The sequence below is a fragment of the Salmo salar genome, chromosome 04 (genome assembly GCF_965601325.2).
Source record: "Salmo salar chromosome 04, fSalSal1, whole genome shotgun sequence".
NCBI classification, from domain to species: Eukaryota; Metazoa; Chordata; class Actinopteri; order Salmoniformes; family Salmonidae; genus Salmo; species Salmo salar.
Genome location: NC_138294.1, coordinates 46,990,518 through 47,017,369, shown reverse-complemented (window position 1 = coordinate 47,017,369; position 26,852 = coordinate 46,990,518). Strand labels below are relative to the sequence as shown.

General features: G+C 47.8%; 1 protein-coding gene across 2 annotated transcripts in view; it reads left to right on the top strand.

Moving 5' to 3' along the window:
• The window catches only part of LOC106603099 (ephrin type-B receptor 4a), a 33,648-nt gene extending 8,796 nt beyond the window's left edge, over positions 1–24,852 (top strand). The window contains exons 2-16 of one of the 2 annotated variants that reach the window (XM_014196312.3): positions 7,408–7,478; positions 7,727–8,008; positions 9,406–9,796; positions 13,376–13,528; positions 15,016–15,351; positions 15,477–15,601; positions 15,826–16,000; positions 19,003–19,102; positions 20,524–20,585; positions 20,760–20,873; positions 20,980–21,227; positions 21,714–21,929; positions 22,023–22,366; positions 22,854–23,012; positions 23,210–24,852. In XM_014196312.3, coding sequence (XP_014051787.1) covers positions 7,408–7,478; positions 7,727–8,008; positions 9,406–9,796; positions 13,376–13,528; positions 15,016–15,351; positions 15,477–15,601; positions 15,826–16,000; positions 19,003–19,102; positions 20,524–20,585; positions 20,760–20,873; positions 20,980–21,227; positions 21,714–21,929; positions 22,023–22,366; positions 22,854–23,012; positions 23,210–23,315 — 2,882 coding nt within the window. In that variant the 3' untranslated portion in view covers positions 23,316–24,852. Of the gene's footprint in view, positions 1–7,407; positions 7,479–7,726; positions 8,009–9,405; positions 9,797–13,375; positions 13,529–15,015; positions 15,352–15,476; positions 15,602–15,825; positions 16,001–19,002; positions 19,103–20,520; positions 20,586–20,759; positions 20,874–20,979; positions 21,228–21,713; positions 21,930–22,022; positions 22,367–22,853; positions 23,013–23,209 lie in introns of both variants that reach the window. The other variant, XM_014196310.3, reaches the window with a different exon arrangement.
• Positions 24,853–26,852: the final 2,000 nt, after the last annotated feature.

Here is a 26,852-nt window from a genome sequence, read left to right as displayed (position 1 = left end):
TCTTCTCCCCACTCTTCTCCCCACTCTTCTCTCCGCTCGCCCTCTGTTTTTCCTGCTCTTTCCCTCTCTCCCCTCCGCATGTTCTCCCATCCTACCCTAACCTGAATCTCTGTTCTCTCCCTCTCCTTCTCAGCTACCCTCCCCCTTTTGCTGTTCCTCTTCCCTTCTCTCTTTCCTACTCTATCTCTCCCTCTCTCTCTAGGCGTATAGGGGGTAATTGGCACTCTGAGTTTCCTTAATTAAAGCGGGGGTCTAATTGTAGTCGATGCAGGGCGAAGGCTCACAGGCCTATAATTTCCCTATCACACTCCAGAGCCACTGGAGGGGAAAGAGAGGGAGAGAAAGCAAGAGAGCGGAAGGGCAAGTAGCGGAGAGGTAGAGAAGAAAGTGAAGAAGTCGGTCTGTGATTAAAGAGAGGGTTTGTGTTCCAACTCGATGGAGTCATGCTGTCATATTCAAGGTCACTTATGCAAAGAGCAGAGGCATTTGGGTTTATTCACCTGCTATGTGGAGTGGATGGGGTCGGAGCCTACGGGGACAGAGCTGGTAGTAGGAATCCTAGACTCTTCTGTACAGCCAGGCCCTGCTCTCTGGGGTGGTGGAAGGCCAGGATGAAGGATGGCACCAGCTTATATGGAACACTCTTGGGCAGGGGTCTAAGACCTGCTGGTCTGCAAAAAGCAGCAGGCTGCTTGCGTGTGTGTGTGTGTGTGTGTGTGTGTGTGTGTGTGTGTGTGTGTGTGTGTGTGTGTGTGTGTGTGTGTGTGTGTGTTCAGTCAGCCCCATCTCAATGATAACGTCCATTTACTGTTGGATGGCCTGTACTCTCTTGGACATGTTTTTTCTAAAAGGGTTCTTCGAGGCCTCCCGAGTGGCGCAGCGATCTAAGGCACTGCATCGTAGTGCTTAAGGCGTCACTACAGACCCGGGTTCGATCCCAGGCTGTGTCACAGCCTGCTGTAGTTGGGAGACCCATGATGCGGCTTACAATTGGCCCAGCATCGTCCGGGTTAGGAGAGGGTTTGGCCAACCGGGATGTCCTTGTCCCATTGCGCTCTAGCGACTCTTTGTGGCTGGCCGGGCACTTGCAAGCTGACTGCAGTCGCCGGTTGTACGGTGTTTCCCCCGACATATTGGTGCTCGGTGTTAAGCGATTGGTTCGGAGATTCGGAGGACGCATGGCTCTCAACCGTCGCCTCTCCCGAGTCCATACAGGAGTTGCAGTGATGGGACAAGACTGTAACTACCAATTGGAAATTGCGGAGAAAAATGGGTCCCCATAGGAGAACTGTTACGAGAATTTTCAATCCCAATGTTCATAAACTGAACTTGAATTAAACTACTCAGTCTGCACCCCAGAGTTTGTAAGATTCTGGTTGAATGAAACAGACAGAGGCCCAGCTTACAATAATCAGAATGTTTATTCACGAGAGCTCTGAAAATTATACAATGCACATAGCCTTTTATACCTCACATAAATGCCCCTCCTCTTCTCTAACACTGTCAATGCTGTTTACAAGTCTTCTCCAACACATACATTGCTTATCATATCCTGCAACATGTTACATAATCTACTGCAAGCCTAACGGTTTCTCCCCTCCTGGGAGGGGTGTGACGCTCGTCGTAGAGAGGAGACCAAGGTGCAGCGTGGTAAGTGCTCATGATTAATATTTATTATAACTCAGAACACTAAATCAAAACAACAAACAAAGGGAAACGAACGTCACGTTCTGCAGGCTTTACTGAGCTGTACAAAAGCAAGATCCCACAACTGAAGGAGGGAAAAAGGGCTGCCTAAATATGATTCCCAATCAGAGACAACGATAGACAGCTGCCTCTGATTAGGAACCATACTCGGCTAAACACAAAGAAATAGAAAACATAGAATGCCCACCCCACACCCTGACCTAACCAAACAGAGAAAAATGTCTCTCTCAGGTCAGGGCGTGACATGGAGAGACCTCTGTCCTGTTATCAGTTTCACAGTGGTCACAAGTTGTCTGTCACAAGCTATCTGTTAACAGTTTCCCTTTTCCTTGAATGTCTCACTTACATTACTAAATAGTAAAGTCTTAGCTTGTCCTACACACATTTCGAGAATTAGTCTTAAAATCACTCAGTTATATGTTTTCAGGGTGGAATCATTTAGACATTACCTTAAACATATAAATTCCATTATCAAGAACCCTTTTGGGTTCCATTTAAAACCCTCTATAGAAAGGGTTCTACATGGAACCCAAAAGGGTTCTACCTGCAACCAAAAAGTGTTCTTCAAACTAGGGCTGACCCAATATAGTCGACTGGTTGATAGGCTGTTGGTCGACCAAGATTTTTTTAGGCAAGCAGTGGCAAATATATTTAAAAAAATGTATGGCACATGAGACCCCTGTCTGATTCACCCCTGTCTCAGTGGACTAATCCATTGCAAAGGCCACGGGGGTGGCTCACCAGTAGTACATTTACCATTAATTCCCATCATTTATCATCTACAATGTTTGTTTGATTACGGTCATTTCTGTTAATATATTATTATTCCAGTCTTACCGTTGTCATTGTCGGAGTGGACACATTGTTTGCAGAGCGCACAACCTATGCTACACGTGAGAAAAGAGAAAAAAAGTTTTGGTTTAGAGGTGGGTCTAGGCTACCTGGCCTGCATGTAAACGTAAGCTTATAAATGTGCCCATTTGGGGATCTGGTAGTATTTCTGATTGTCTTAACTCGCCACCACTGTGGAGCTCCTCACAGTCATTTTTTCTTCGCCTCAAACAGCAAGTAAACAGAGTCTGTTTTTACATCCATTGAGAATGACAATAGTTCCTCAACGTAGCCTACAGATATTTCCAGCTCTCTCCCTTTCCATAACCTGTCAGCATGAAACGGGGGGGAAAATGTCATGCTCCTATCCGGTGGAAACGTCATAAAACAGGCCTACCTGATTCCTTCTTATCCCTTGAGCAAATAGTCTACAGCTGTGTCTGTTTGTCTGGAGCTCGCTGGCGCAGGAAACTGAGGGCCCAGAATATTTATACAATGTTGCAAGTTTGCTAGCATGATTGGGCCAGACCAAGTTAAGTAGTTGATACAATGTTTCAAGTTTCTTGCAGACAGGCCATGCGTAGCCAATGTGATTTATTTGATTTTATCAAGATATTTTCTACCTGCAGGCTGCAATGTTTTTATTTGTTGGTTTATGTTGGCCATGGCAATAGAAGTTACTTTTATATTTGTATAATTTTCATTTAGATACAATTTCTATTAACCACATGACATTGATTTTGAGACATGTAGACTTTATTATAAATGAAACTGTTCCACAAAAATGTGCATATATGAAAATCAAAACTGTCACGCCGATCAGTAGGAATGGTACGATAACTTGGCACTCCAAATGGAAAAGGTTGCTGACCGCTGGTACCGGCAACTTTAGGAGTGTAATGGCAGAATCGGCAAAGGCCAGCAGTAGCAGGCAGCGGGAGGAGGAAGGTCGGAACAGGTTTACTCCTTCTGGTTAGGCTATATTCATCTCTGGCTCCCTCTTTAGTCATTTGTGTGTCTTCATTTGTAATCACAGTGCTTAAAGCATCAGACAAGCTCAGTAGCCAACATGTTGTTGATTATATTCAAACATAGGGTGTGTCTACAGTACATGAACTCTCGGTCGACTAAGATTGTTTTTTGTGGGACAGCCCAACTTCAAAGGGTTCTGCTATGGGGACAGCAAAAGAACCATTTAAGGTTCTAGATAGCACCTTTTTTTCTAAGAGTGTACTCTGTCATATAGCGCGGTACTACATGTCTGTGCATGCATACACACTGAGTAAACATAACATTAGGAACCACTTCCTAATATTGAGTTGCACCCCCATTTTGCCCTTAGAACGGCCTCAATTCGCGGTGTCGAAAGCGTTCCACAGGGATCCTGGCCCATGTTGACTCCAATGCTTCGCACATTTGTGTCAAGTTGGCTGGATGTCCTTTGGGTGGTGGACCATTCTTGATAGACACGGGAAACTGTTGAGCGTGAAAAACCCAGCAACGTTGCAGTTTTTGACACAAACCGGTGCACCTGGCACCACTACCATACCCTGTTCAAAGGCACTTAAATATTTTGTCTTGCCCGTTCACCCTCTGAATCGCACGCATACACAATCCATGTCTAAATTGTCTCAAGGCTTAAACATCCTTCTTTAACCTGTCTCCTCCCCTTCATCTACACTGATTTAAGTGGATTTAACAAATTACATCAATACTGGATCATAGCTTTCACCTGGTCAGTCTGTCATGGAAAGAGCAGGTGTTCCTAATGTTTTGTCCACACAGTGTCGAAAAACACACAGACAGACACATGCATCCTGTCTCATAAAACATAATGATAGTTCAGTGGTAAACACTGATTACACACCTCATACTCACCACACACTCACCTCGTACTCACATGGCTAGCGTAACCGGCTGTGCCTGGAGGGGGATGACAGTTGTGTTTCCGCTGCTCCTTATGATTGATCCTCATAGGACATCAGTAGGAGCAGGTTAGGAATGGCACAGTGTGTGCACGCACGCGTGACTCCATTTTATAGTAGCACACCAGTTACCACCATGAAGACGGTGTGTAATTTGGTTTCCTGTGAACTTGAGGCAGAACACACAATGGGGAAACACCGGGTGAGATCGTGTTTTCTTCAACCCTCCATTTCCACCTCACCAGCATGCCTTCCCATTCCTCCATCTCCACCTCACCAGCATGCCTTCCCATTCCTCCATCTCCACCTCACCAGCATGCCTTCCCATTCCTCCATCTCCACCTCACCACCATGCCTTCCCATTCCTCCATTTCCACCTCACCAGCATGCCTTCCCATTCCTCCATCTCCACCTCACCACCATGCCTTCCCATTCCTCCATCTCCACCTCACCAGCATGCCTTCCCATTCCTCCATCTCCACCTCACCACCATGCCTTCCCATTCCTCCATCTCCACCTCACCAGCATGCCTTCCCATTCCTCCATCTCCACCTCACCACCATGCCTTCCCATTCCTCCATCTCCACCTCACCACCATGCCTTCCCATTCCTCCATCTCCACCTCACCACCATGCCTTCCCATTCCTCCATCTCCACCTCACCACCATGCCTTCCCATTCCTCCATCTCCACCTCACCAGCATGCCTTCCCATTCCTCCATCTCCACCTCACCACCATGCCTTCCCATTCCTCCATCTCCACCTCACCACCATGCCTTCCCATTCCTCCATCTCCACCTCACCACCATGCCTTCCCATTCCTCCATCTCCACCTCACCACCATGCCTTCCCATTCCTCCATCTCCACCTCACCACCATGCCTTCCCATTCCTCCATCTCCACCTCACCACCATGCCTTCCCATTCCTCCATCTCCACCTCACCAGCATGCCTTCCCATTCCTCCATCTCCACCTCACCACCATGCCTTCCCATTCCTCCATCTCCACCTCACCACCATGCCTTCCCATTCCTCCATCTCCACCTCACCACCATGCCTTCCCATTCCTCCATCTCCACCTCACCACCATGCCTTCCCATTCCTCCATCTCCACCTCACCACCATGCCTTCCCATTCCTCCATCTCCACCTCACCACCATGCCTTCCCATTCCTCCATTGGATTTACACTTGTTCCACTCCTGTCTAAAGCTGAGAGCGACCCTGCTCCCCCTTAACACCCCTCATCTCCCTCTCTCCTTGCCCCCTGGGTGTCGATTTCTTAATTCTGGCTGTTGGATTGTGCTTATCAGCCCTCTGCAGCCTGCTACTACCAGGGAAGGATGGGAGAGAGAGAGTGGTAAAGATACGGAGGGGAAACAGGAGGGAGAGAGAGAGTGAGAGGGAGATGTCAGGGCTCTCAGGGACTGTCAATGGAGATGGAGAGAGTGAGCAATATGGATAGAGAGGGAGGGAGAAGTGTTTGGCTTGTCAGAGACAGGGAGGGGAGACTGTTAAAGGGCGCATTATATCAATTGTGCCTCAGTGTAAATGACAGTCTGTCAAACCTGCCGGTTTCATATCAGCCTATCAGAATTATTGATGGCATGGCGCTGTTCTGTTCTGTTCTAAACGCAGCTGACCCAGAAAACACACAAGTGATAGAATGAAAGTTTTCTATCTTTCCAAAAGCAGACTGTGCCAGAGAGTAGGGTGCACTAAGATAGATAGAAGTAATTCCCTTACGAGGCAGAGGGAAGGTGGGGTGAGAGAGAGAAGGAACGGAAGACAGAAGAGTGCGAAGTTAGTAACTGTGCACTGAGGACGTGTATTAATAGATCAAAGGAAGCCTGGTAGTGGGGAGATGATGTGGGCACGGCTGGGGATGGGTCATGTGACCGTCTTACCTGCAGACAGCCTGACCCCTTAGAAGGACCCCTGCAAGGAAACCCCTTAGGGACGGACAGACTCTAAAAACACACCGCTGGGCTTCTGATGGAAGGAAACCTCATTCCATCAATAAGTCATGGGCGGACCACAATGCAGCAAAGAGCCAATCTACCGAGGGACGTCTGGGGGGGGAAGAGGCATTTTCGCAGGAAAAGAAATCATTTCAGCTCCGCTTGCCTGTGACATTTCTGCATTGTTCCAGTTCCGGGCCCCAGTCCGTATTGAATTACTCAATCATAGCAGAACAGTTCTTGGCTGTTAGGGACCTGGCAGTCTGCCTACACTCCAGGAGATTACGCAGAATCAATTCATTTGTAACCACGGCTGGAGGGGTGTTGTGGTGCTGTAGGTGTATGCGCAAGACAAGTGTGTGTGTGTGTGTGTGTGTGTGTGTGTGTGTGTGTGTGTGTGTGTGTGTGTGTGTGTGTGTTTGTGTGCGCACCGTGACTACTCCGGGTAGTTTGTTGTGTGCGCGTGCATCCATGTGTCTATTGCGTTGCGCATGTGGCATTTTGAATATCCCCTTGTTCCCACAGCTAGTCCATATGCCCCCCCCCCCCCTCCCTCTGAGAATAGAGAGGTTTCTCAGCAGGTTCTTTTTTTAGCTAGAAACAAGGGGGGCTTAGGGGGGGCTTAGGACAGACCTGTATGGCACACTGACCGCAAACATGGAGGAGAGGGAGGGTGGGAGGGGTGTAGGGCTAAACAGCGCTAAAAGGCGAGGAAGGGAGCAGGGTCCATTTGGCTCGGGACTCAGTTGCTCCCTCTCTCTGTAGTGACTATATAATCAACCGCCTCTCCCTCCCTCTTTACATTGAAGCGGAGCGTTTAGCTAGAGCCGGCTGAATGACACAGTTCTACTGCCTCAGTCAGTTGATCACGGTGAGCACCGGGAAAGTGTGTCTGTCCGTGCATCTCTGCGACGGCCGTTGGAAGTGTGTGAAGTGTCCTCCCGTGCAGTGTGTGTCCCCTCACATCTCTCGTGTCCGTCTTCACAGAGGTCCTGATGAACACTAGGACCGAGACGTCAGATCTCAGATGGACCATCTACTCGCGTGACAGCCCTCTGGTGCGTAGACTGGCCCCCAAGTCTCTCTCTCTCTCTCTCTCTCTCTCTCTCTCTCTCCTCTCTCTCTCTCTCTCTCTCTCTGTCTCTGTCTCTGTCTCTCTCTCTCTGTCTGTCTGTCTGTAGAAATAGGTCCATCTCATCCTGGATCCTACCTTTGACCTCACTTTATTCCTCATAAGTTTAGAATCTGTTTACCCACTGTATGACAATGTCATTGATGGGCGTGCTATCTAAACATATTTTCTCAGTGGGAGGAGGTGAGTGGTCTGGACGAGGAGAACAACAGTGTGAGGACCAATCAGATCTGCCAGACGGACGGCTTGTCCAGCCATTGGCTGCGCAGCGGGCTGATCCAGCGGCGGGGAGCGTCCCAGGTGTACGTGGAGCTGCGCTTCACCATGATCGAGTGTTCGTCCAGTGTCACACACCACCGCAGCTGCAAGGAGACCTTCAACCTCTTCTACTACCAGGCCGACTCTGACGAGGCTACACCCACTCACCCATCATGGATGGAGAACCCCTATACTAAGGTACACAGCTATTGTATACACACACACACACACACACACACACACACACACACACATCAACACTCAGCAACACATTCCTCATGGATGAAGAACCTCTACACTAAGGTATACACACCAAGGGTTGGAACCGGTTCAGGGAACAGAACCGAAAACCGGAAAATAACAAAAGTATTTGAGGAACAGAATCAGAATCAGAAACGAAAGTGATCTATACTGTTTTGGAACAGAAACGTTCTTTTTTAAAGCATGGGAGCTGGTTAATAACGTCATTTTTTTCCCCAGTTCCACAAAAATCGCAAAACAAAACGCCTATGCAAAGCCCTCACTCTGTCATTCCAGTGTCTGCCTGCCTGCCAGCTGGAAGTGTGTGTGTGTGTGTGTGTGTGTGGTGTGTGTGTGTGTGTGTGTGTGTGTGTGTGTGTGTGTGTGTGTGTGTGTGTGTGTGTGTGTGTGTGTGTGTACTGTAGGTTACCTGCCCCTCCCCTCTGAAGCATAGGTTACTGTAGCCTACGACAACATTACAAGCGTGATTCGGAAATTAAGGAGAGATGTTTATAAGAATGGATGAACTTTTTCAATGCCAGTTAAGGATATTATAGTTATCATGTTTCACATTGGATTTCTGAACTGTTCTTAAATTCTAGCGCTGCTCTGAAAACACGAGCTTGTTAGCTCGGGTCCAACGTGAAACCGACTGGGAAGTTCAAAGACTTTCAAAGTTCCTGCGTAGAAGCTGCTCTTCCGTAGATATAATTCTGTGGGCCTAATTCAGATCAGGCATGTCATGACAAGATGGTCGGCGCTGCAAGGCAAGCTTCCCCCATCCTCTCTCCCTCTCTCCCCACCCGCAAAATATGTCAGTTGCATCTCACGCCCTACATTGTGACTGGCAGCACAGTTTGTGTGTTTGTCTTTCATTATGATTAAGCCATGTTGTTACGGCGAAATACAATTAGCTCTTAACGACTTTACAGATTAAATCGCTTACCCGCTCAATAGCCAGTTGCTCTCTCTCTCTGCGTTTATTGGGGAAGTCATTTAATGTCGAGCTAAATAAAATTAAAATAAAACGATTTCAAAGGTTTGAAAAGGAAAGGAATATTAAACTGTACTTTTGGGTCTCGAACCGGTTCAGAACTTTATTTTTCTGGTTGGAACAGTGCAACGGAACCCCAAAAAATGATGGTTCTGTTCCCGAACGAAACGTTTGGAAAACAATTTGGGTTCCACACACAGCCTGCTCTACACACACTGACATACACAGATATACATGTACACCCGTTATGGATGGAATCCACTGGAATGTGAGTAGGCTGTTGGAATGTTGGATACCACGTAGAGATATTACTTCCTGTGTTTGTGTTGACCGTCTGCCTTTCCCTCCTGTCATCTTGTAGGTGGACACAGTGGCCGCAGACTTCCTGCTGAGGAAGGGCGGGGAGCGTAAGTTCAATGTGAAGACCCTGCGGCTGGGGCCTCTGTCTAAGAGGGGTTTCTACCTGGCCTTCCAGGCCCAGGGTGCCTGCATGGCCCTGCTGTCTGTCAGGGTGTTCTTCAAGAAGTGTCCCGCCCTGGTCAGCTCCCTGTCCTCCTTCCCTGAGACCGTGCCCCGCACCCTGGTGCAGGAGGCCCAGGGGGTGTGTGTGGACAACGCCGCCCAGCAGGGGCCCCGGCCACGCCCTCCCAAACTCTTCTGTGGAGAGGACGGCCAGTGGGTGGGCCAGCCCACTACGTCCTGTGGCTGTCTGCCTGGATATGAGCCTGCTGATGGACACAGCCGCTGTTCAGGTGAGAGGAAGGGGGGGGGGGGGGGGGGGGGGGCAAGGGGAGTATGCCGTCTCATCAGTTTAGGTGGAAATCTATTCTGTCTGTCCTTTCACACTCACACAGAGTTGAGGCCTAAACAATGAAACAATGGAGAAGCGGCCGGGTGGGGGGTTAGGGGGGGGACAGGAGAGAAGAGGCTTACAGAAGCAGTATTAACCGGGAGTGTTGTGGTGGGGCAGGTTAAAGCCTGGGGGGACTGAGGGAGGTCGGGGAGCAGGGCATAGGTTAGAGGTGAGGGCGGTGTCACAGGGCTGGGCGGCTGAGGGTGGCGCTTAGGACATGTCACGACTGGCTGCCAGACGGACCCAGTGAATCAGCCATGAATGGAGGGAGGGGAAGAGAGGAGGGAGGGAAAGAGAGGAGGGAGGTTGCAGGTAAAGAATCTTCCATTACCGGTACATCGAAGCCAACCTGACAACGGAGAGAAGCAGGGAGTATTCTCTCTGGGGAGGTACAACTCTCCTAATGAGTCAAATTATCCATGTACACACACACACACACACACACACACACACACATTCACAGGTGGAGAGAAACAGATGGACAGAAATAATGATAGTGTATAATGAAAAGCCAAATGTTTTACTCAAGCCTCTTGTTTGAAGAGAAAAAAAGTACGGAAATGTCTGCACTCACTACTGTAAGTCCCTCTGGGTAAGAGTGTCTGCTGAATGACTCAACTGGAATGTTCTTATGTTCTATCCTCCATTTCAGTGGTTAGATACAGTCTTTTGCTGCTCTGACAGGGAGTTGCTCTTGGGCCAAAACAGCCACACTCAGCAGGTCATTACAGGCACTCTGCATCATTGCAGATGACTGAAAATGTTGGAGAAGAGCTCGTAAAGGCAGTAATAGAGCTCTGCCAAGCTAACGCCAGCACACACACTGGTACGCACACGCACACAGTACGGGACACTTCTCTTCCTCGTGTCCACACCATCACACAGACACAATGCCACAGGCAGGTGGTGGGTTGCCTCTGTCTAGCTAATTACTGTGCTCTTATTTAGTTCTTTCAGTGTGTGTGTGTGTGTGTGTGTGTGTGTGTGTGTGTGTGAAACGGGCCTCCACCCCTGTCTCCCACTCCCCCCCTGGAGAAATGTAAAGGCAAGGTCACAATAGGGTCACATTCCACACTCTGTGCTTTAAGGAGAATGGGAACACTCTCTCAACTTCTTCTTCTCTCCCTCTCCCTCTCTCTCGCTCTCTCTCTCTCTCTCTCTCTCTCACTTTGTCTCTCCCACATGCTACCGCCTCAGTAGCACTTGTCTGCACAATGACATTAGCATACACACACAGCCAAGTATATCATTTAGCGGACAGTGTTTAACTTCTGTTGCTGTCTTCTCGTTTTAATGTAGCAGGTTGTACTCTTATTTTAGCATCCCTCTCCACCAAAGAGGAAAGCGTGTCATTAAAGGCAGTGTGTGTGGGTTGATGTATGGAGAGTGTGCCGTCGTGGGGGGGGGGGGGTCATAAAGCTCTTTAAGTGGCCCGGTTGGAGCCTATCTGTTAGCTATAAAACTCTCTCATCCCACCAGCAGCCGGTCTTTCTCTATCTCTGTCTCTCTCTCCCTCTTTCTCTGTCTTTCTCAGTCTCCGTCTCTCTCTTTCTCCGCCCTCTGTCTGTCTTTGTTTCTCTCGGTCTCTGCCCCTGTGCGGCTTCGATGCTCCCTGGCGTCTGGTCACTGAGGTCGAGTCTGTTAAGGGAACTCTGACCCTCAGACCTTCTGTCAAAAAGCCTTTTACTAAGATGCATTGTGTAGTCTGCTCAGTATCGCTGTACGGATTCTTTTGTGATTCTTTGGAGATACTTATGGTTTGTGTCCGGTACCTGTTTGCACATGTTTTTAAAGCATGCACTTCTATAGTACATGGACTACTATTCAAAGGCCCTCTTCACACACAAGAGAGAGAGAGAGAGAGAGAGAGAGAAAGAGAGAGAGGGTGAAAGTTACACCGTGTACACGGATAACAAAGAGAACGTCTATTTATACTGTCTGGGAAAGGAAGGCCAGGGCCACTTGAATTGTAATGATGTCATCTTATTCAGCGATTAGGTTTGACGCGGGGCTTTTATGTAGCTTCCTGCCTGGCTGAGTTAGCACCTTAACTGTTTAACCTCCCTATTTGGTTAATGATAACTCGGCTCCAGGGAGCCGGAAAATCCTCCACTGTTAGACAACCCGGCTTTGTATTAATCCTGTAAACAGTGTTTCCCCTATATTCATTTGGCAGTGGCGGGCCGCGGCTGCTCAAACTTTGCCGCCACTCCAAGAAATATGATATATATATGATGAAATATGATATATATGAGGAAATATGATATATATGATGAAATATGATATATATATGATGAAATATGATATATATATGATGAAATATGGTTTAAAAATATCAATATTTTTGGGAGGGTAAAATGTTGTCAGTGTAACCTTAAATGACTAAAAATAGATATAAGTATGTAGAAAATATAAAGAAGGTATATCTTTTTCAATAAGATCATGTTTGAGTACGAACAATCACCTATAAATACTCAACAGTCAGAGAGAATCTCACTTTTAAAAAATGTCATGGCATGGGGCCCCCCATTGATTTTGTTATATCGTTTGAGTCACCCAGATAGCGTAAGAACACGGCATAAGCTACGGCAAAATGTGTAGAAAACGCAGGAAATGTTCTTTTAAACTGCCGATTTTCTCTCAGAAACGCTGATCTACCCATTAAACATAGACACAGTACAAGTGGAACAACCCAAACTAGCTCTACCTTACTGCTGATGACTTGCATAACCGTGTTATTCGATCCAGAAAATACAGTACGATAAAACCCAACTTTATTGTTCCTCACGGGGAAATTGCAATTAGTAGATAACAACTAAAACTTCAGTTATTTTCCTAAGTAGAGCAGCAGCAGTTTGTTAAAGTCTTTATCCATGGATGGTGTGTGTATGTGATGTGATGTGGCTCGTTGTCATACTGAGTGGGTGTTATGACTAATGTTTTAGGAGTCTGTTATTATTACCCAGTACTTCACAGGGGCTCACATAGCTCAAATTAGACCTTCAATATCCGCAAATGAATACATACGATCCCCAGTAATGTATTTGATTCATTTCTGTAGCCGTTTATTTAAACAGAAAGTGAACAGAGCAGATATTACAATAACACATGCGCACACACACACACACACACTCGCTGTGCCGGATCCCCCTCGCTGAATACGCCCAGTGCGTCAGGGAGCGAGCTTGATTTATGGGCTGTTTACACTGAAGCCGGGTGTCCGTGTGAGTCGAAAGGATCAGAGGAGAGGCGAGCGCATTCACATCCATTTCATTGTGTTTATGTATCTTGGCGATGATTAATGAGCGTTCCTGTACTGTTTGTCTTTTTTTTAATATGCTTTTTGGCTCCCAACCCGACCTGCTATGATGGGACGCTATGCTGCCTGTGGTGTTGGTTTCTGATGTTACGGTTTGTGGCGACGTTCAGGGCCGTACTAACTTTCCTTCTCCCCTCTCGCTCACCCTCGTCCTCTCAGCCTGTCCTGTGGGCCAGTTTAGGTCCGCCTCGGGGGGCCAGTGCCATGCCTGTCCAGGGTTTAGCCATGCTATGGTGACGGGCTCACCTGTGTGTCAGTGTCGTCCAGGTTACCTCCGCGCTGATTCGGACACCCCAGACACCCCCTGCACCAGTAAGTAAACACACACCAGTGGAGGACAGCTCATAGTAATGGCTGGAACGGAGCGAGTGGAATGTCGTCCAACACATGGAAACCACATGTTTGATGTATTGTTTTATTTTTTATTTAACCTTTGTTTAACTAGGTCATCAGTTAAGAACAAATTCTTATTTACAATGACGGCCTAGGAACAGTGGGCTAACTGCCTTGTTCAGGGGCAGAACGACATATTTTTTACTTTGTCAGCTCGGGGATTTGATCTAGCAACCTTTCGTGTACTGGCCCAATGCTCTAACCACTAGGCTACCCTGCCGCCCCATACATACTCCACCCTTTATCTACTCTCCCCGGATACTCTGTTTCTGCGCTATTTTCTTTCCCTTTCAACTTGAGTTTCACTTGTTGCCCTCCCTCCTTTGTTGTCCCTTGCCCCTCTTCTATTTCTGTTCTCTGGTGTTGTGCTCAGCCCCTCTCACCTGCTCTGTGGCCTTTTGTCCCAGGGCTGAGAGTATTGAGATGCGGTTCCTTTGTAACGGGTGTAGAGCGGGGGCGGAGCCTGGATGTCACTCCCAGGAAGGGAAGCGTTGATGGGTCGTGAGGGACACCTCAGTGTGGATTCAGGAATTTCAATTCAGCCACGTGTGATGTGTGAACTGGAGGCCTTTTGCATTGGGCACGCTCACTCAGAATGGCCACGAAAAGAGTTCGCAAGGAACAGCAGTCTGAAACTCGTCTGAAGACTGAAACCCGTCGAGGACAAACAGAATTCCCCGTAGACTCTGCTCGCCTATTAAATCACAGGTTAAGTTACAGCTGTCCCTAATTAAGTCAGACAGTTGATTTATTTGACCGCTCCAGATGTTTTGACTAATCACAAGCCGTTTTTCCCCCTCATCCTAGATGTTGACGTGAATTAAACCTAAATAACAGTAGGCCGTTGTGATGGTACACAAATGCCTCCTACTTGTGGCCACCCCAACCTCCCAGAGAGCATTGTGGCTGATTTGACTAAGCACTACTATCACAGAAGCTGTAAATGGCCAAGCCACTGGCTCAATGACAAGGCACAGTCTCCTTAGCAGGAACTAATTCACACTGGCTGAGTGGCATTGCAATTGTGTTCCGCTTGGCTGGCAGCAATCACAATCCCCCTACTACAATCTTTAGCTGCTGATCATTATAATTTAAAATGTAGACGTGTGTAATTGGAGCACCAATTCAATTCTGCATCACAATGTTGTTTCCTGCTGTGCCCCCTCAGCCTCTCGTCCCTGGTGGCTCCTCCAAACGCTAGCTGGAAATGTATCTGGAACATGACGAGTAGCATGCAAGCGATTTAATTGACAATGCAAATCTGAAACAGAGGAACCGTATTATGTCACATTGGGCCAGTAAAGTGCCTTCAAATAGAAAATGTGTTAGTACTTTTGTCTGATGAAATATTAGTGATTTCCTGATGAGGTGGTGTGTGACCCTCTCCTCTCCCCCCTGTCCTTCAGGACCCCCCTCTGCCCCGCGTAGCATCGTCACCCAGATTAACGACACCACGGTGACCCTAGAGTGGAGCGAGCCCCAGGACAGTGGTGGCCGGACTGACCTGAGCTACTCTGTGGAGTGTTCTCTGTGTGGGGCCCCCTGGGGCCCCTGCTCTCCCTGCGGGGACAGTGTCAGCTACCGGCCCTCTCAGCGTGGCCTGCTGGGCCGCAGGGTGGTGGTCTGGGGCCTCATGCCTCACACTACATACACCTTCTCCATCCAGGCCCTCAACGGGGTCACCCCGCCCAACGGCAAGGGGGCACCCAGCGACAGTGTCAACATCACAACCAGTCACGACGGTGAGAGAGAGACACAGAGAGGACGAGAGAAGGGTTTGTGGTTGGGGTCGTATGGTTAGAAGAGGAAGATTGAATGTTGTTTTTTTATCTTATAATGTCGTTTCTTTGTGTTGGTCTGAGTGCAGTTCCAGTTCTGGTGTCTGTGATCAGGAAGAGTATCTCTACAGAGAGCAGTCTGACTCTCCACTGGTCAGTTCCAGCCCAGCTGCACTACACCATCCTGCAGTACCAGCTACGTTACTGTGAGACGGTGAGGATGACCAGACGCTCTGTCCTCCCACTGTTAAATACTCTAGCTCTGACTCACCTCAGATCTTAGGGAGTCGACCGTTACATCTGTGTACATCACTCTGACCTCCCTCCCACTGGCTCAACCTGGCGCTCTTATCTGCTTTTGTTCTCCCACCGTCCCGCCATCCCTCTCTTCCTCTATCCTGCTCTCTCTCCGTCCCTCTCTCTCTCTCCGTCCTGCAGGAGCGTCGAGGTGAGGAGCAGGAGCAGTTGTGTAGCTACAGGGAGAGTGACAGTAACCAGGTGGTGCTGAGCGATCTCCGCAGGGCCACTCAGTATGAGGTGCAGGTCCGGGCTCGCACCATGGCCGGCTACGGCAGCTTCAGCCCAGCAGCCTCCTTCCGCACCATGCCTGATGGTAAGGAAAGGCCCAGGCTTCACTCTTTCAGGGAGGCCTATCCATGTCCAGGCTCACAAAGTATTCTGGGGGTTTTCACCTTTTTTGTGTGTTCTTTCCACCTTCTTGTTAATTTGCCAAATCACATTAGTTCATTAGTTACAACATTAGTTTTAGTTACAACATTAGTTCATTAGTTACAACATTCATTAGTTACAACATTAGTTCATTAGTTACAACATTAGTTCATTAGTTAAGACATTAGTTCATTTGTTAAGACATTAGTTCATTAGTTACAACAGTAGTTAATTTGTTAAAACATTTGTTCATTAGTTAAGACATTTGTTAATTAGTTACAACATTAGTTCATTAGTTATGACATTAGTTCATTCATTACAACATTAGTTCATTAGTTACAACATTAGTTCATTAGTTATGACATTAGTTCATTAGTTACGACATTAGTTCATTAGTTACAACATTAGTTCATTAGTTACAACATTAGTTCATTAGTTACAACATTAGTTTTAGTTACAACATTAGTTCATTAGTTATAACATTAGTTCATTAGTTATGACATTAGTTCATTAGTTACGACATTAGTTCATTAGTTATGACATTCATTCATTAGTTATGACATTAGTTCATTAGTTACGACATTAGTTCATTTGTTACAACATTAGTTCATTAGTTACGACATTAGTTCATTAGTTACGACATTAGTTCATTAGTTACGACATTAGTTCATTGGTTAGTTCATTACTTACAACATTAGTTCATTAGTTACAACATTAGTTCTATAGTTACAACATTAGTTCATTAGTTATGACATTCATTCATTAGTTATGACATTAGTTACAACATTAGTTCATTAGTTACGACATTAGTTCATTAGTTATGACATTCATTCATTAGTTATGACATTAGTTCATTTGTTACAACATTAGTTCATTAGTTACAACATTAGTTCATTAGTTATGACATTCATTCATTAGTTACAACATTAGTTCATTAGTTACGACATTAGTTCATTAGTTACGACATTAGTTCATTAGTTACGACATTCATTCATTAGTTATGACATTCATTCATTAGTTATGACATTCATTCATTAGTTACGACATTAGTTCATTAGTTACGACATTAGTTCATTAGTTATGACATTCATTCATTAGTTATGACATTAGTTAATTTGTTACGACATTAGTTCATTAGTTACGACATTAGTTCATTAGTTACGACATTCGTTCATTAGTTACAACATTAGTTCATTAGTTACGACATTAGTTAATTTGTTACGACATTAGTTCTATAGTTACAACATTAGTTCATTAGTTATGACATTCATTCATTAGTTACGACATTAGTTAATTTGTTACAACATTAGTTCATTAGTTATGACATTAGTTCATTCGTTACGACATTAGTTCATTAGTTACGACATTAGTTCATTGGTTAGTTCATTAGTTACAACATTAGTTTTAGTTACAACATTAGTTCATTAGTTACGACATTAGTTGATTAGTTATGACGTTCATTCATTAGTTACGACATTAGTTCATTAGTTAAGACATTCGTTTTAGTTACAACATTAGTTCATTAGTTACATAGTTCATTAGTTACAACATTAGTTCATTAGTTACGACATTAGTTCATTAGTTACAACATTAGTTCATTAGTTACGACATTAGTTCATTAGTTACGACATTAGTTCATTAGTTAAGACATTCGTTTTAGTTACAACATTAGTTCATTAGTTACATAGTTCATTAGTTACAACATTAGTTCATTAGTTACAACATTAGTTCATTAGTTACAACATTAGTTCATTAGTTACGACATTAGTTCATTAGTTACGACATTAGTTCATTAGTTACGACATTAGTTCATTAGTTACGACATTAGTTAATTTGTTACAACATTAGTTCATTAGTTACAACATTAGTTCATTAGTTACGACATTAGTTCATTAGTTACAACATTAGTTCATTAGTTACGACATTAGTTCATTAGTTACGACATTAGTTCATTAGTTACGACATTAGTTCATTGGTTAGTTCATTAGTTACAACATTAGTTTTAGTTACAACATTAGTTCATTAGTTACGACATTAGTTCATTAGTTATGACGTTCATTCATTAGTTACGACATTAGTTCATTAGTTATGACATTAGTTCATTAGTTATGACATTAGTTCATTAGTTACAACATTAGTTCATTAGTTACGACATTAGTTCATTAGTTACAACATTAGTTCATTAGTTACAACATTAGTTCATTAGTTACGACATTAGTTCATTAGTTATGACGTTCATTCATTAGTTACGACATTAGTTAATTTGTTACAACATTAGTTCATTAGTTACAACATTAGTTCATTAGTTACAACATTAGTTAATTAGTTACGACATTAGTTCATTAGTTACAACATTAGTTCATTAGTTACAACATTAGTTCATTAGTTACAACATTAGTTCATTAGTTACAACATTAGTTCATTAGTTATGACATTAGTTCATTAGTTAAGACATTCGTTTTAGTTACATTAGTTCATTAGTTACGACATTAGTTCATTAGTTACGACATTAGTTCATTAGTTAAGACATTCGTTTTAGTTACAACATTAGTTCATTAGTTACAACATTAGTTCATTAGTTACGACATTAGTTCATTAGTTACGACATTAGTTCATTAGTTACGACATTAGTTCTATAGTTACAACATTAGTTCTATAGTTACAACATTAGTTCTTATAGTTACAACATTAGTTCTATAGTTACAACATTAGTTCTATAGTTACAACATTAGTTCTATAGTTACAACATTAGTTCTATAGTTACAACATTAGTTCTATAGTTACAACATTAGTTCTATAGTTACAACATTAGTTCATTAGTTACAACATTAGTTCTATAGTTACAACATTAGTTCATTAGTTACAACATTAGTTCTATAGTTACAACATTAGTTTATTAGTTAAGACATTTGTTTTAGTTACAACCTTTTTTTCTTTGCGTCTCAGGGCATGACTCTCCTTCCCAGCTTCTGGTGACCGGTGTCCTTATCGCCATGGGGATGCTGCTGCTTGTCACTGTCATCACTGTGGCTGTCTTTTGCATACGGTGAGAACCAGGGAGAGAGGGAGGATTGGGGGAGGGGGAGAGAGAGCGGGCAAGATGGGGACAGAAATACTGTAATGTGAATTTTACAAAAAGGGAAAAGCTAAAATAGAAATCTGGGTCTTAACATTTGCCATGCTTTTGTCTTTTTGCAGCCGCTGACTGTTACCTTCGTACACTGTGTCATATTTGAGCGAAACTCTCAAAGAGCCAAATCATTTCTCTTTGTGACTTTGTGCTTACGGGGCTAGAAGTTATTCCGCTCATGATAACACTTTCCCTTGGCTTCATTGTTTCAGCAAATAGCTCCACATGCCCTCTGAAAAAAGGTTCTGGGAATGTAGGGAACTAGAGAGTGAGAAAGAGAAAGGGAGAGTGGGAAAGGTAGAGAGAGAGGGGGGGGGGTTGGAGAGAAGGGGTGAGAGAGAGCGGGAAAGGTGAATAGAGAGAGAGAGGTAGAGAGAAAGGTAGAGAGAAAGAGGGGGGGTGGAGGGAAGCGGTGAGAGAGCAGGAAAGGTAAAGAGAGGTTGGGGGGGTTTGGAGAGAAGGGGTGAGAGAGAGCGGGAAAGGTGAAGAGAGAAAGGGGTAGAGAGAGGGAGAGAGAGAGGTAGAGAGAGAGAGAGAGAGGGGGGTGGAGGGAAGGGGTGAGAGAGCATGAAAGGTAAAGAGAGAGGGTAGAGAGAGGTAGAGAGAGAGAGAGGGTGGAGAAGTGGGGGTAGACAGGATGCAGCCGTCCCAGCCCTGTCTCCACAGGACAGGAGAACAATAGCTCTAACCTTGGGGCACACACTACACACACATGCAGAGTTGTGCACACACATACACACACATTGTGTATTTGCGCATACACTAAGAAGTACACAGTGTGTACACCCTCACGCACACACACACGCGCTCACACTCACAGTTGTCGGCCTGGTTCTACCGCCAGATGAGGGTGGAACAGTGGAACAGTATTGCTATTTTGGGCCAGGAGGAGAGTTAGAGAGAGACAGAGAGAGAGAGAAGCAGGGGTCCAGTAGCTACAGGGCTGTACAGTCCTACTGGGATGGGCCTGGGCCAAAGGAAGTCTCACTAATGGAGCCCTCCATCACAGCAGGCCCAGACACAGAGTGGCTCCTGAATGTGCAGAACAGTAGAGGGCCCAGGGTCAAGGCATTACTTCATCTACCAGTCATGTATTGTTTCTGAGACCGAGAGAGAGACTAAATGAGCTTGTTTGTGACACTAAGAAACCCTCACACACCCTAACCAGTGGTGTTACGTCACTGGACTAGCAATCTCTTTCTTCCCCTCTCTCTCTCTCTCTCTCTCTCTCTCTCTCTCTCTCTCTCTCTCTTTCTCTCTCTCTCTCTCCGACCCCTCGCCCCTTTTCTCTCATCCCCCCCTCTTCCTCTCCCACACACTGTTCTTCTCGGTAGTAGACACAGCAGAATGAAGGACCCAGAGCTGAGTGACAAAAACGGCCAGTACCTCCTGGGCCAAGGTGAGTACACACACACACACATACACACACACACACGCACACACGCACACACATAGAAATACTGCATACAGCTATTTTCAAAGTCATGTTTTTCATGTTTTAGTCTGTCTGTTACTTTGGCTGTTCCGTCATTGACTTCCCCCTACCCTCCCTCTACTCCTCTCCTCACCTCAGGAGTCAAGGTCTATATTGACCCCTTCACTTACGAGGATCCTAACGAGGCCATACGGGAGTTTGCCAAGGAGATCGATGTTTCCTTTGTCAAGATCGAGGAGGTCATCGGTGCCGGTTGGTCTCTCTCATCGCTTTGTTTTTCATGATGTAAACAGACTGGTTGGTATGGTGCTGCAGTATCATGTTTGACCTAAAGTGTATTTCCCTGGCTCGGCCGTAGGGGAGTTTGGGGAGGTGTGTCGGGGTAGACTGAAGGTTCCAGGGAAGAAGGAGAACTATGTGGCCATCAAGACGCTGAAGGGCGGCTACACAGACAAGCAGAGGCGGGACTTCCTGTCGGAGGCCAGCATCATGGGCCAGTTCCAGCACCCCAACATCATCCACCTGGAGGGCATCATCACTGCTTCCTGTCCCGTCATGATCCTCACTGAGTTCATGGAGAACGGAGCGCTCGACTCCTTCCTTAGGGTCGGTCTATCTATTGTCCTGTCACGTTGTCTCTCCGAGAGTCCTTTACACACACACACACACACACACACACACAACTTGGCCGTGACCCTGCTCTCCGGGGGTGTCCCAGGGGGAGTTGGGACATAAATATACATTTGAGTCATTTAGCAGACGCTCTTATCCAGAGCAGTTAGTGCATTCATCTGAAGATAGCGAGGTGAGACAACCACATGTCACAGTCGTAGTCATTTCATTTTTCCTCAATAAAGTAGATATCAGCAAAGTCAGAGCTAGTAAGGGGGGAAAAACTCCAGTGGGAGTGTTACTTCACACTTTTTTTGGAGGGGGGGGGTTAAAATACACTCAGGACAAATATAATCCCCCACCAAATTATTATTATTATTATTATTACACATAAACACACACAAATGCAAACGCACACACGCTCCACTTGTTCTCCTACAATTCAAACTTCCCCATCTCTCTCTCTCTCTCTCTCTGTAGTTGAACGATGGTCAGTTCACTCCCATCCAGCTGGTGGGCATGCTGCGTGGCATCGCTTCGGGCATGAAGTACCTGTCTGAGATGAGCTACGTCCACAGAGACCTGGCCGCCCGCAACATCCTGGTCAACAGTAACCTGGTGTGTAAGGTGTCTGACTTCGGCCTGTCCCGTTTCCTCCAGGAAAACTCCTCAGACCCCACCTACACCAGCTCTCTGGTGAGACTTACCGTTCTTCCTTCACACCAATCCCATAGTGCATCTGGTTATGGTGTGTGGTTGTTGACCCCCCCCTGTCCTCTCTTCTATCAGGGTGGTAAGATCCCCATCCGCTGGACCGCCCCAGAAGCCATCGCCTTCAGGAAGTTCACCTCAGCCTCCGACGCCTGGAGCTACGGCATCGTCATGTGGGAGGTCATGTCGTTCGGGGAGAGGCCCTACTGGGACATGAGTAACCAGGACGTGATCAACGCCATAGAGCAGGACTACCGCCTACCGCCGCCCCCTGACTGCCCCGCCCACCTCCACCAGCTGATGCTGGACTGCTGGCAGAAGGAGCGCTCGGCCCGCCCTCGCTTCGCCGCCATCGTCAGCGCCCTGGACAAGCTGATCCGCAACCCCGCTTCGCTGAAGATCGTGGCCCAGGAGGGTGCAGGGTGAGTGGGCACAGATCTCTAGGCAAGGGGCTGGGTGTGGAGGGTGTGTGGAGAGTCAGAGAAGGCCAGTGTGGGATTGAACACAGCCTGTGGTAAAGACAAGGAGATGCCTGTCTCACCAGCTGGAGAGAATATACTCTTAAAAGAGCCCAGTCTTTATTCTATTGCTTCATCCCTAGAATACAGTCCTGTCTGTCAGAGTCAGTCTACATTAACCTCCTACTGTCCCTCCTCCTCTGTCCTGCTGTGACCTGTCACACTCTAACTGTGCCCATTCTCTCCCCCTATCCCACCCCGAATACTAACCTGTCACTCACAGCTTGGGCCACACCCCCTTCCCCCCTCCAACAGCCATTGTTGTTCCCTGCCACTCATGCAGCCTTAGATCCCGCCCCCATTCTGTGGAAATGCCTGTCCCTCAAGGCTACATGCCTGTGAGGCCCCTGGTGTGCTGGTGACAGAGAGAGTGTGTGTCCCCTGTCCCCAGGCCGTCCCACCCCCTGCTGGACCAGCGGACCCCCCCGGCCCCCTCAGCGTGTGGCTCCGTAGGGGAGTGGCTGAGGGCCATCAAGATGGAGCGTTACGAGGACAGCTTCCTCCAGGCAGGCTTCACCTCTGTAGAGCTACTGGCCCAGATCACTGCTGAGTAAGTTCACAGGTCACACCCGCAACAATGAGTCTCTCTGACTTACAAACCTCTTGAAGTTGAGTCCCACTCTACGACCGTAGCTCTATGTCTCTGTCCGCCTATCTGTCAGTCACTCAGTCTGTCTGTCTGTCGGTCCGCCTGTCTGTCAGGCCTTCTGTCCGTCTGTTTATCTAACAGTATGTCCTTGTCCTCAGGGACCTGCTGCGTCTGGGAGTGACCCTGGCTGGACACCAGAGGAAGATCCTGTCCAGCATCCAGACTCTGACCATGACCAAGAGCCCTGGCACCATACGCTTCTAACCCCGGCACCATTCACCTTGACCCCTGACCTCTGACCCTCACCCAACACAGACACCAGCACGCACACAGCACATCGCACACCCATGGATCCAACCAGCACCCTGCTACAACCACACAGTCCCCGACCCTGGCACCAGCCGGGCCCATTCTTAGAAGTCCATCAGTGACTGGGCGTAGTGACAGCACCGCAAGTTGAACTAACTGTAGATGACCTTCCCTACATCCTGAGCAACCTGTCCTTACTGATCAGTCAAGTGATCAGTCAGGCCTGGTGCTGAGGGCTGGTAGGAGGCTGCTGGGCTCTCGATCCTCGATGCAGTGAAAATAATACAAGAGGTTAGCTTTATGCAAAACCTCTTTCAGTGAGGACCCATTACACTTCTTTGCTCATCTGAAGTTACGGGTTTTACGCGCCCAACCAAACTTCTGGGAGAGTGTGATCGTCCCCTTTTGATAGGCTGCTGGAGCCTCTCAGACTGCCTCTCTGGCCAGTTCACCCTCACTCCGCCTCCACTGCTTCAGTGTTTACCTGTGGTCCTAAACAAACTGGTGATACCATTGGAGGAACAGGTCAGTGCCAATGCCAACCCAAGGACTAAAGCTTATCTATTGGTGTATTTCGCCAGTGGCAGACTGCAACATGGATTATTACTCCATGGGAATTATACGATGATGTGGTGTGGAGGGGTGACACCTTTTTCAGCGGACCCGGAAAACGTGTGTTTGGACTCGAATCGGCCTCACTTTTTCCTTTGGTTTCAAAATGGCCTCGGCTTTCCTCAGGTGTTATGGGTAATGTAGGCGTTTGGACCAGAACAGACTGTAGTCATACAAGCCTTCATTTCCTTATCTTCTTCAGTGACAATGTGTGACCCTCCTGGGTCAGTCGTGTGGGAGGAGAGCAGGACTGAGACGTATCAGCACTTTTATATATTGAACAGACAGAAGTTGGGTTTTTAGTCAGTTCTCTGTCTCTCCACCCCTCCTGTCAGCAGCTACATTACTTCCTGTGTTTCTCTTGGAGTATGGCTGGCTGGCATTTCCACTTCCTGTTGCTGCTGGACTGGGCAGCTCACTTCCACACACTCAGACTGAAGGAGGTCCCTGACCATTTTTACTTGGGACTTTGACCAGGAAAAATACCAGTCTGGCCTCTCATTATTTGGTTGATATTATAGGTGGTCAGTTTTTCGTCTTGCTCGAGTGCCATTTGATCTTCTATGTGGACTGATATCAAAATGCCTGTTCTATAAAGCAGAAAGCCCTCCCTGGGTTATGTAGTTAGATCTGCCATACAGAAGTCTCTTCAGATGCCACCATTTTCACATGTTTGGGGATATTGTGTGGTTCCTTGTTAACTAAAGGATTGTGGGAAATGTGGTCTTCACATTGAGGATCTGTTATGAAAACGGGAACCCCTCTTTTATAAAATTCCCTTTCAAAATATAATGTATAGATATGTATGATTTGATTCGCCCATCCTTTCTGTGTGTAATCTGTACTCAGTCACAATAAATACACACACCGGTGTCAATCATCGAGACTCCTCATTTAGCAGCGAACTGAGCTCATAATAACGACATGTTACACACACTCCCTCCAGAGATCTCAAACGCGCACACATTAATGCAAACACGCGCACGAATACAGAACGAAAAACACATGGAAGTGCGCGCACACTCGTGCATTCTAAGTGAAGCATCCCAAAAACAGAGTGCATACGCTCACCTACAGTATAATATCCATACTCCTGTAATCGTTTTAAGGTGATCCGTTTCCTTGGCAGCTCTTGTTTCAGACATTCCTCCCTGCAGATACTGTGACCTTCTCCACGGTGAAGGAGTGGAGGGGGGAGATGTGGTTCGGGGATTGAGCTTACACCCCTCCTCACCCTCACCACTTTCAGCTTAACTCCCTCGTGGACATTCCTCTCTCCTTCCTTAAGAGGGACAGCCCAAACCACTGAGAGCTCTCAGCCTGTCCTTGACTCTGTTCTCTGACACTTAGCTGGATGTTCTCCCCTCTGTTCCTCAGCTTTCAGTCCACCGGAATAGTCCCTACTTTGCTCTCACCCTGCCCCTGCTACTACGGCCCCAGAGCCACGGCCCCAGAGCCACGGCCCCAGAGCCACGGCCTCAGAGCCACGGCCCCAGACCCACTGACTGAGAGCCACAGCCCCAGACCCACAGCCCCACAACCACAGCCCCAGACCCACAGCCTCAGAGCCACAGCCTCAGACCCACAGCCTCAGACCCACAGCCCCAGACCCACAGCCCCAGACCCACAGCCTCAGAGCCACAGCCCCAGACCCACAGCCCCAGACCCACAGCCTCAGAGCCACAGCCTCAGAGCCACAGCCTCAGACCCACAGCCTCAGACCCACAGCCCCACAACCACAGCCCCAGACCCACAGCCTCAGAGCCACATTCTCAGAGCCACAGCCCCACAACCACATTCTCAGAGCCACAGCCCCACAACCACAGCCTCAGAGCCACAGCCCCAGAGCCACAGCCCCAGAGCCACATCCTCAGAGCCACATCCTCAGAGCCACATCCTCAGAGCCACATCCTCAGACCCACATCCCCAGAGCCACAGCCCCAGAGCCACAGCCCCACAGCCTCAGAGCCACAGCCTCAGAGCCACAGCCCCAGAGCCACAGCCCCAGAGCCATAGCCCCAGAGCCATAGCCCCAGAACCACAGCCTCAGACCCACATCCTCAGACCCACATCCCCAGAGCCACATCCCCAGAGCCACATCCCCAGAGCCACAGCCCCAGCCACAGAGCCACAGCCCCACAACCACAGCCCCAGAGCCACAGCCCCAGAGCCACAGCCTCAGACCCACAGCCCCAGACCCACAGCCCCAGACCCACAGCCTCAGAGCCACAGCCCCAGAGCCACAGCCCCAGACCCACAGCCCCAGACCCACAGCCTCAGACCCACAGCCTCAGACCCACAGCCCCAGACCCACAGCCTCAGAGCCACAGCCCCAGACCCACAGCCTCAGAGCCACAGCCCCAGAGCCACAGCCCCAGACCCACAGCCCCAGACCCACAGCCTCAGACCCACAGCCTCAGACCCACAGCCCCAGACCCACAGCCCCAGACCCACAGCCCCAGACCCACAGCCTCAGAGCCACAGCCCCAGACCCACAGCCCCAGACCCACAGCCTCAGAGCCACAGCCTCAGACCCACAGCCTCAGACCCACAGCCCCAGACCCACAGCCCCAGACCCACAGCCTCAGAGCCACAGCCCCAGACCCACAGCCCCAGACCCACAGCCTCAGAGCCACAGCCTCAGAGCCACAGCCTCAGACCCACAGCCTCAGACCCACAGCCCCACAACCACAGCCCCAGACCCACAGCCTCAGAGCCACAGCCTCAGACCCACAGCCTCAGACCCACAGCCCCAGACCCACAGCCTCAGAGCCACAGCCCCAGACCCACAGCCTCAGAGCCACAGCCTCAGACCCACATCCTCAGACCCACATCCCCAGAGCCACATCCCCAGAGCCACAGCCCCAGCCACAGAGCCAC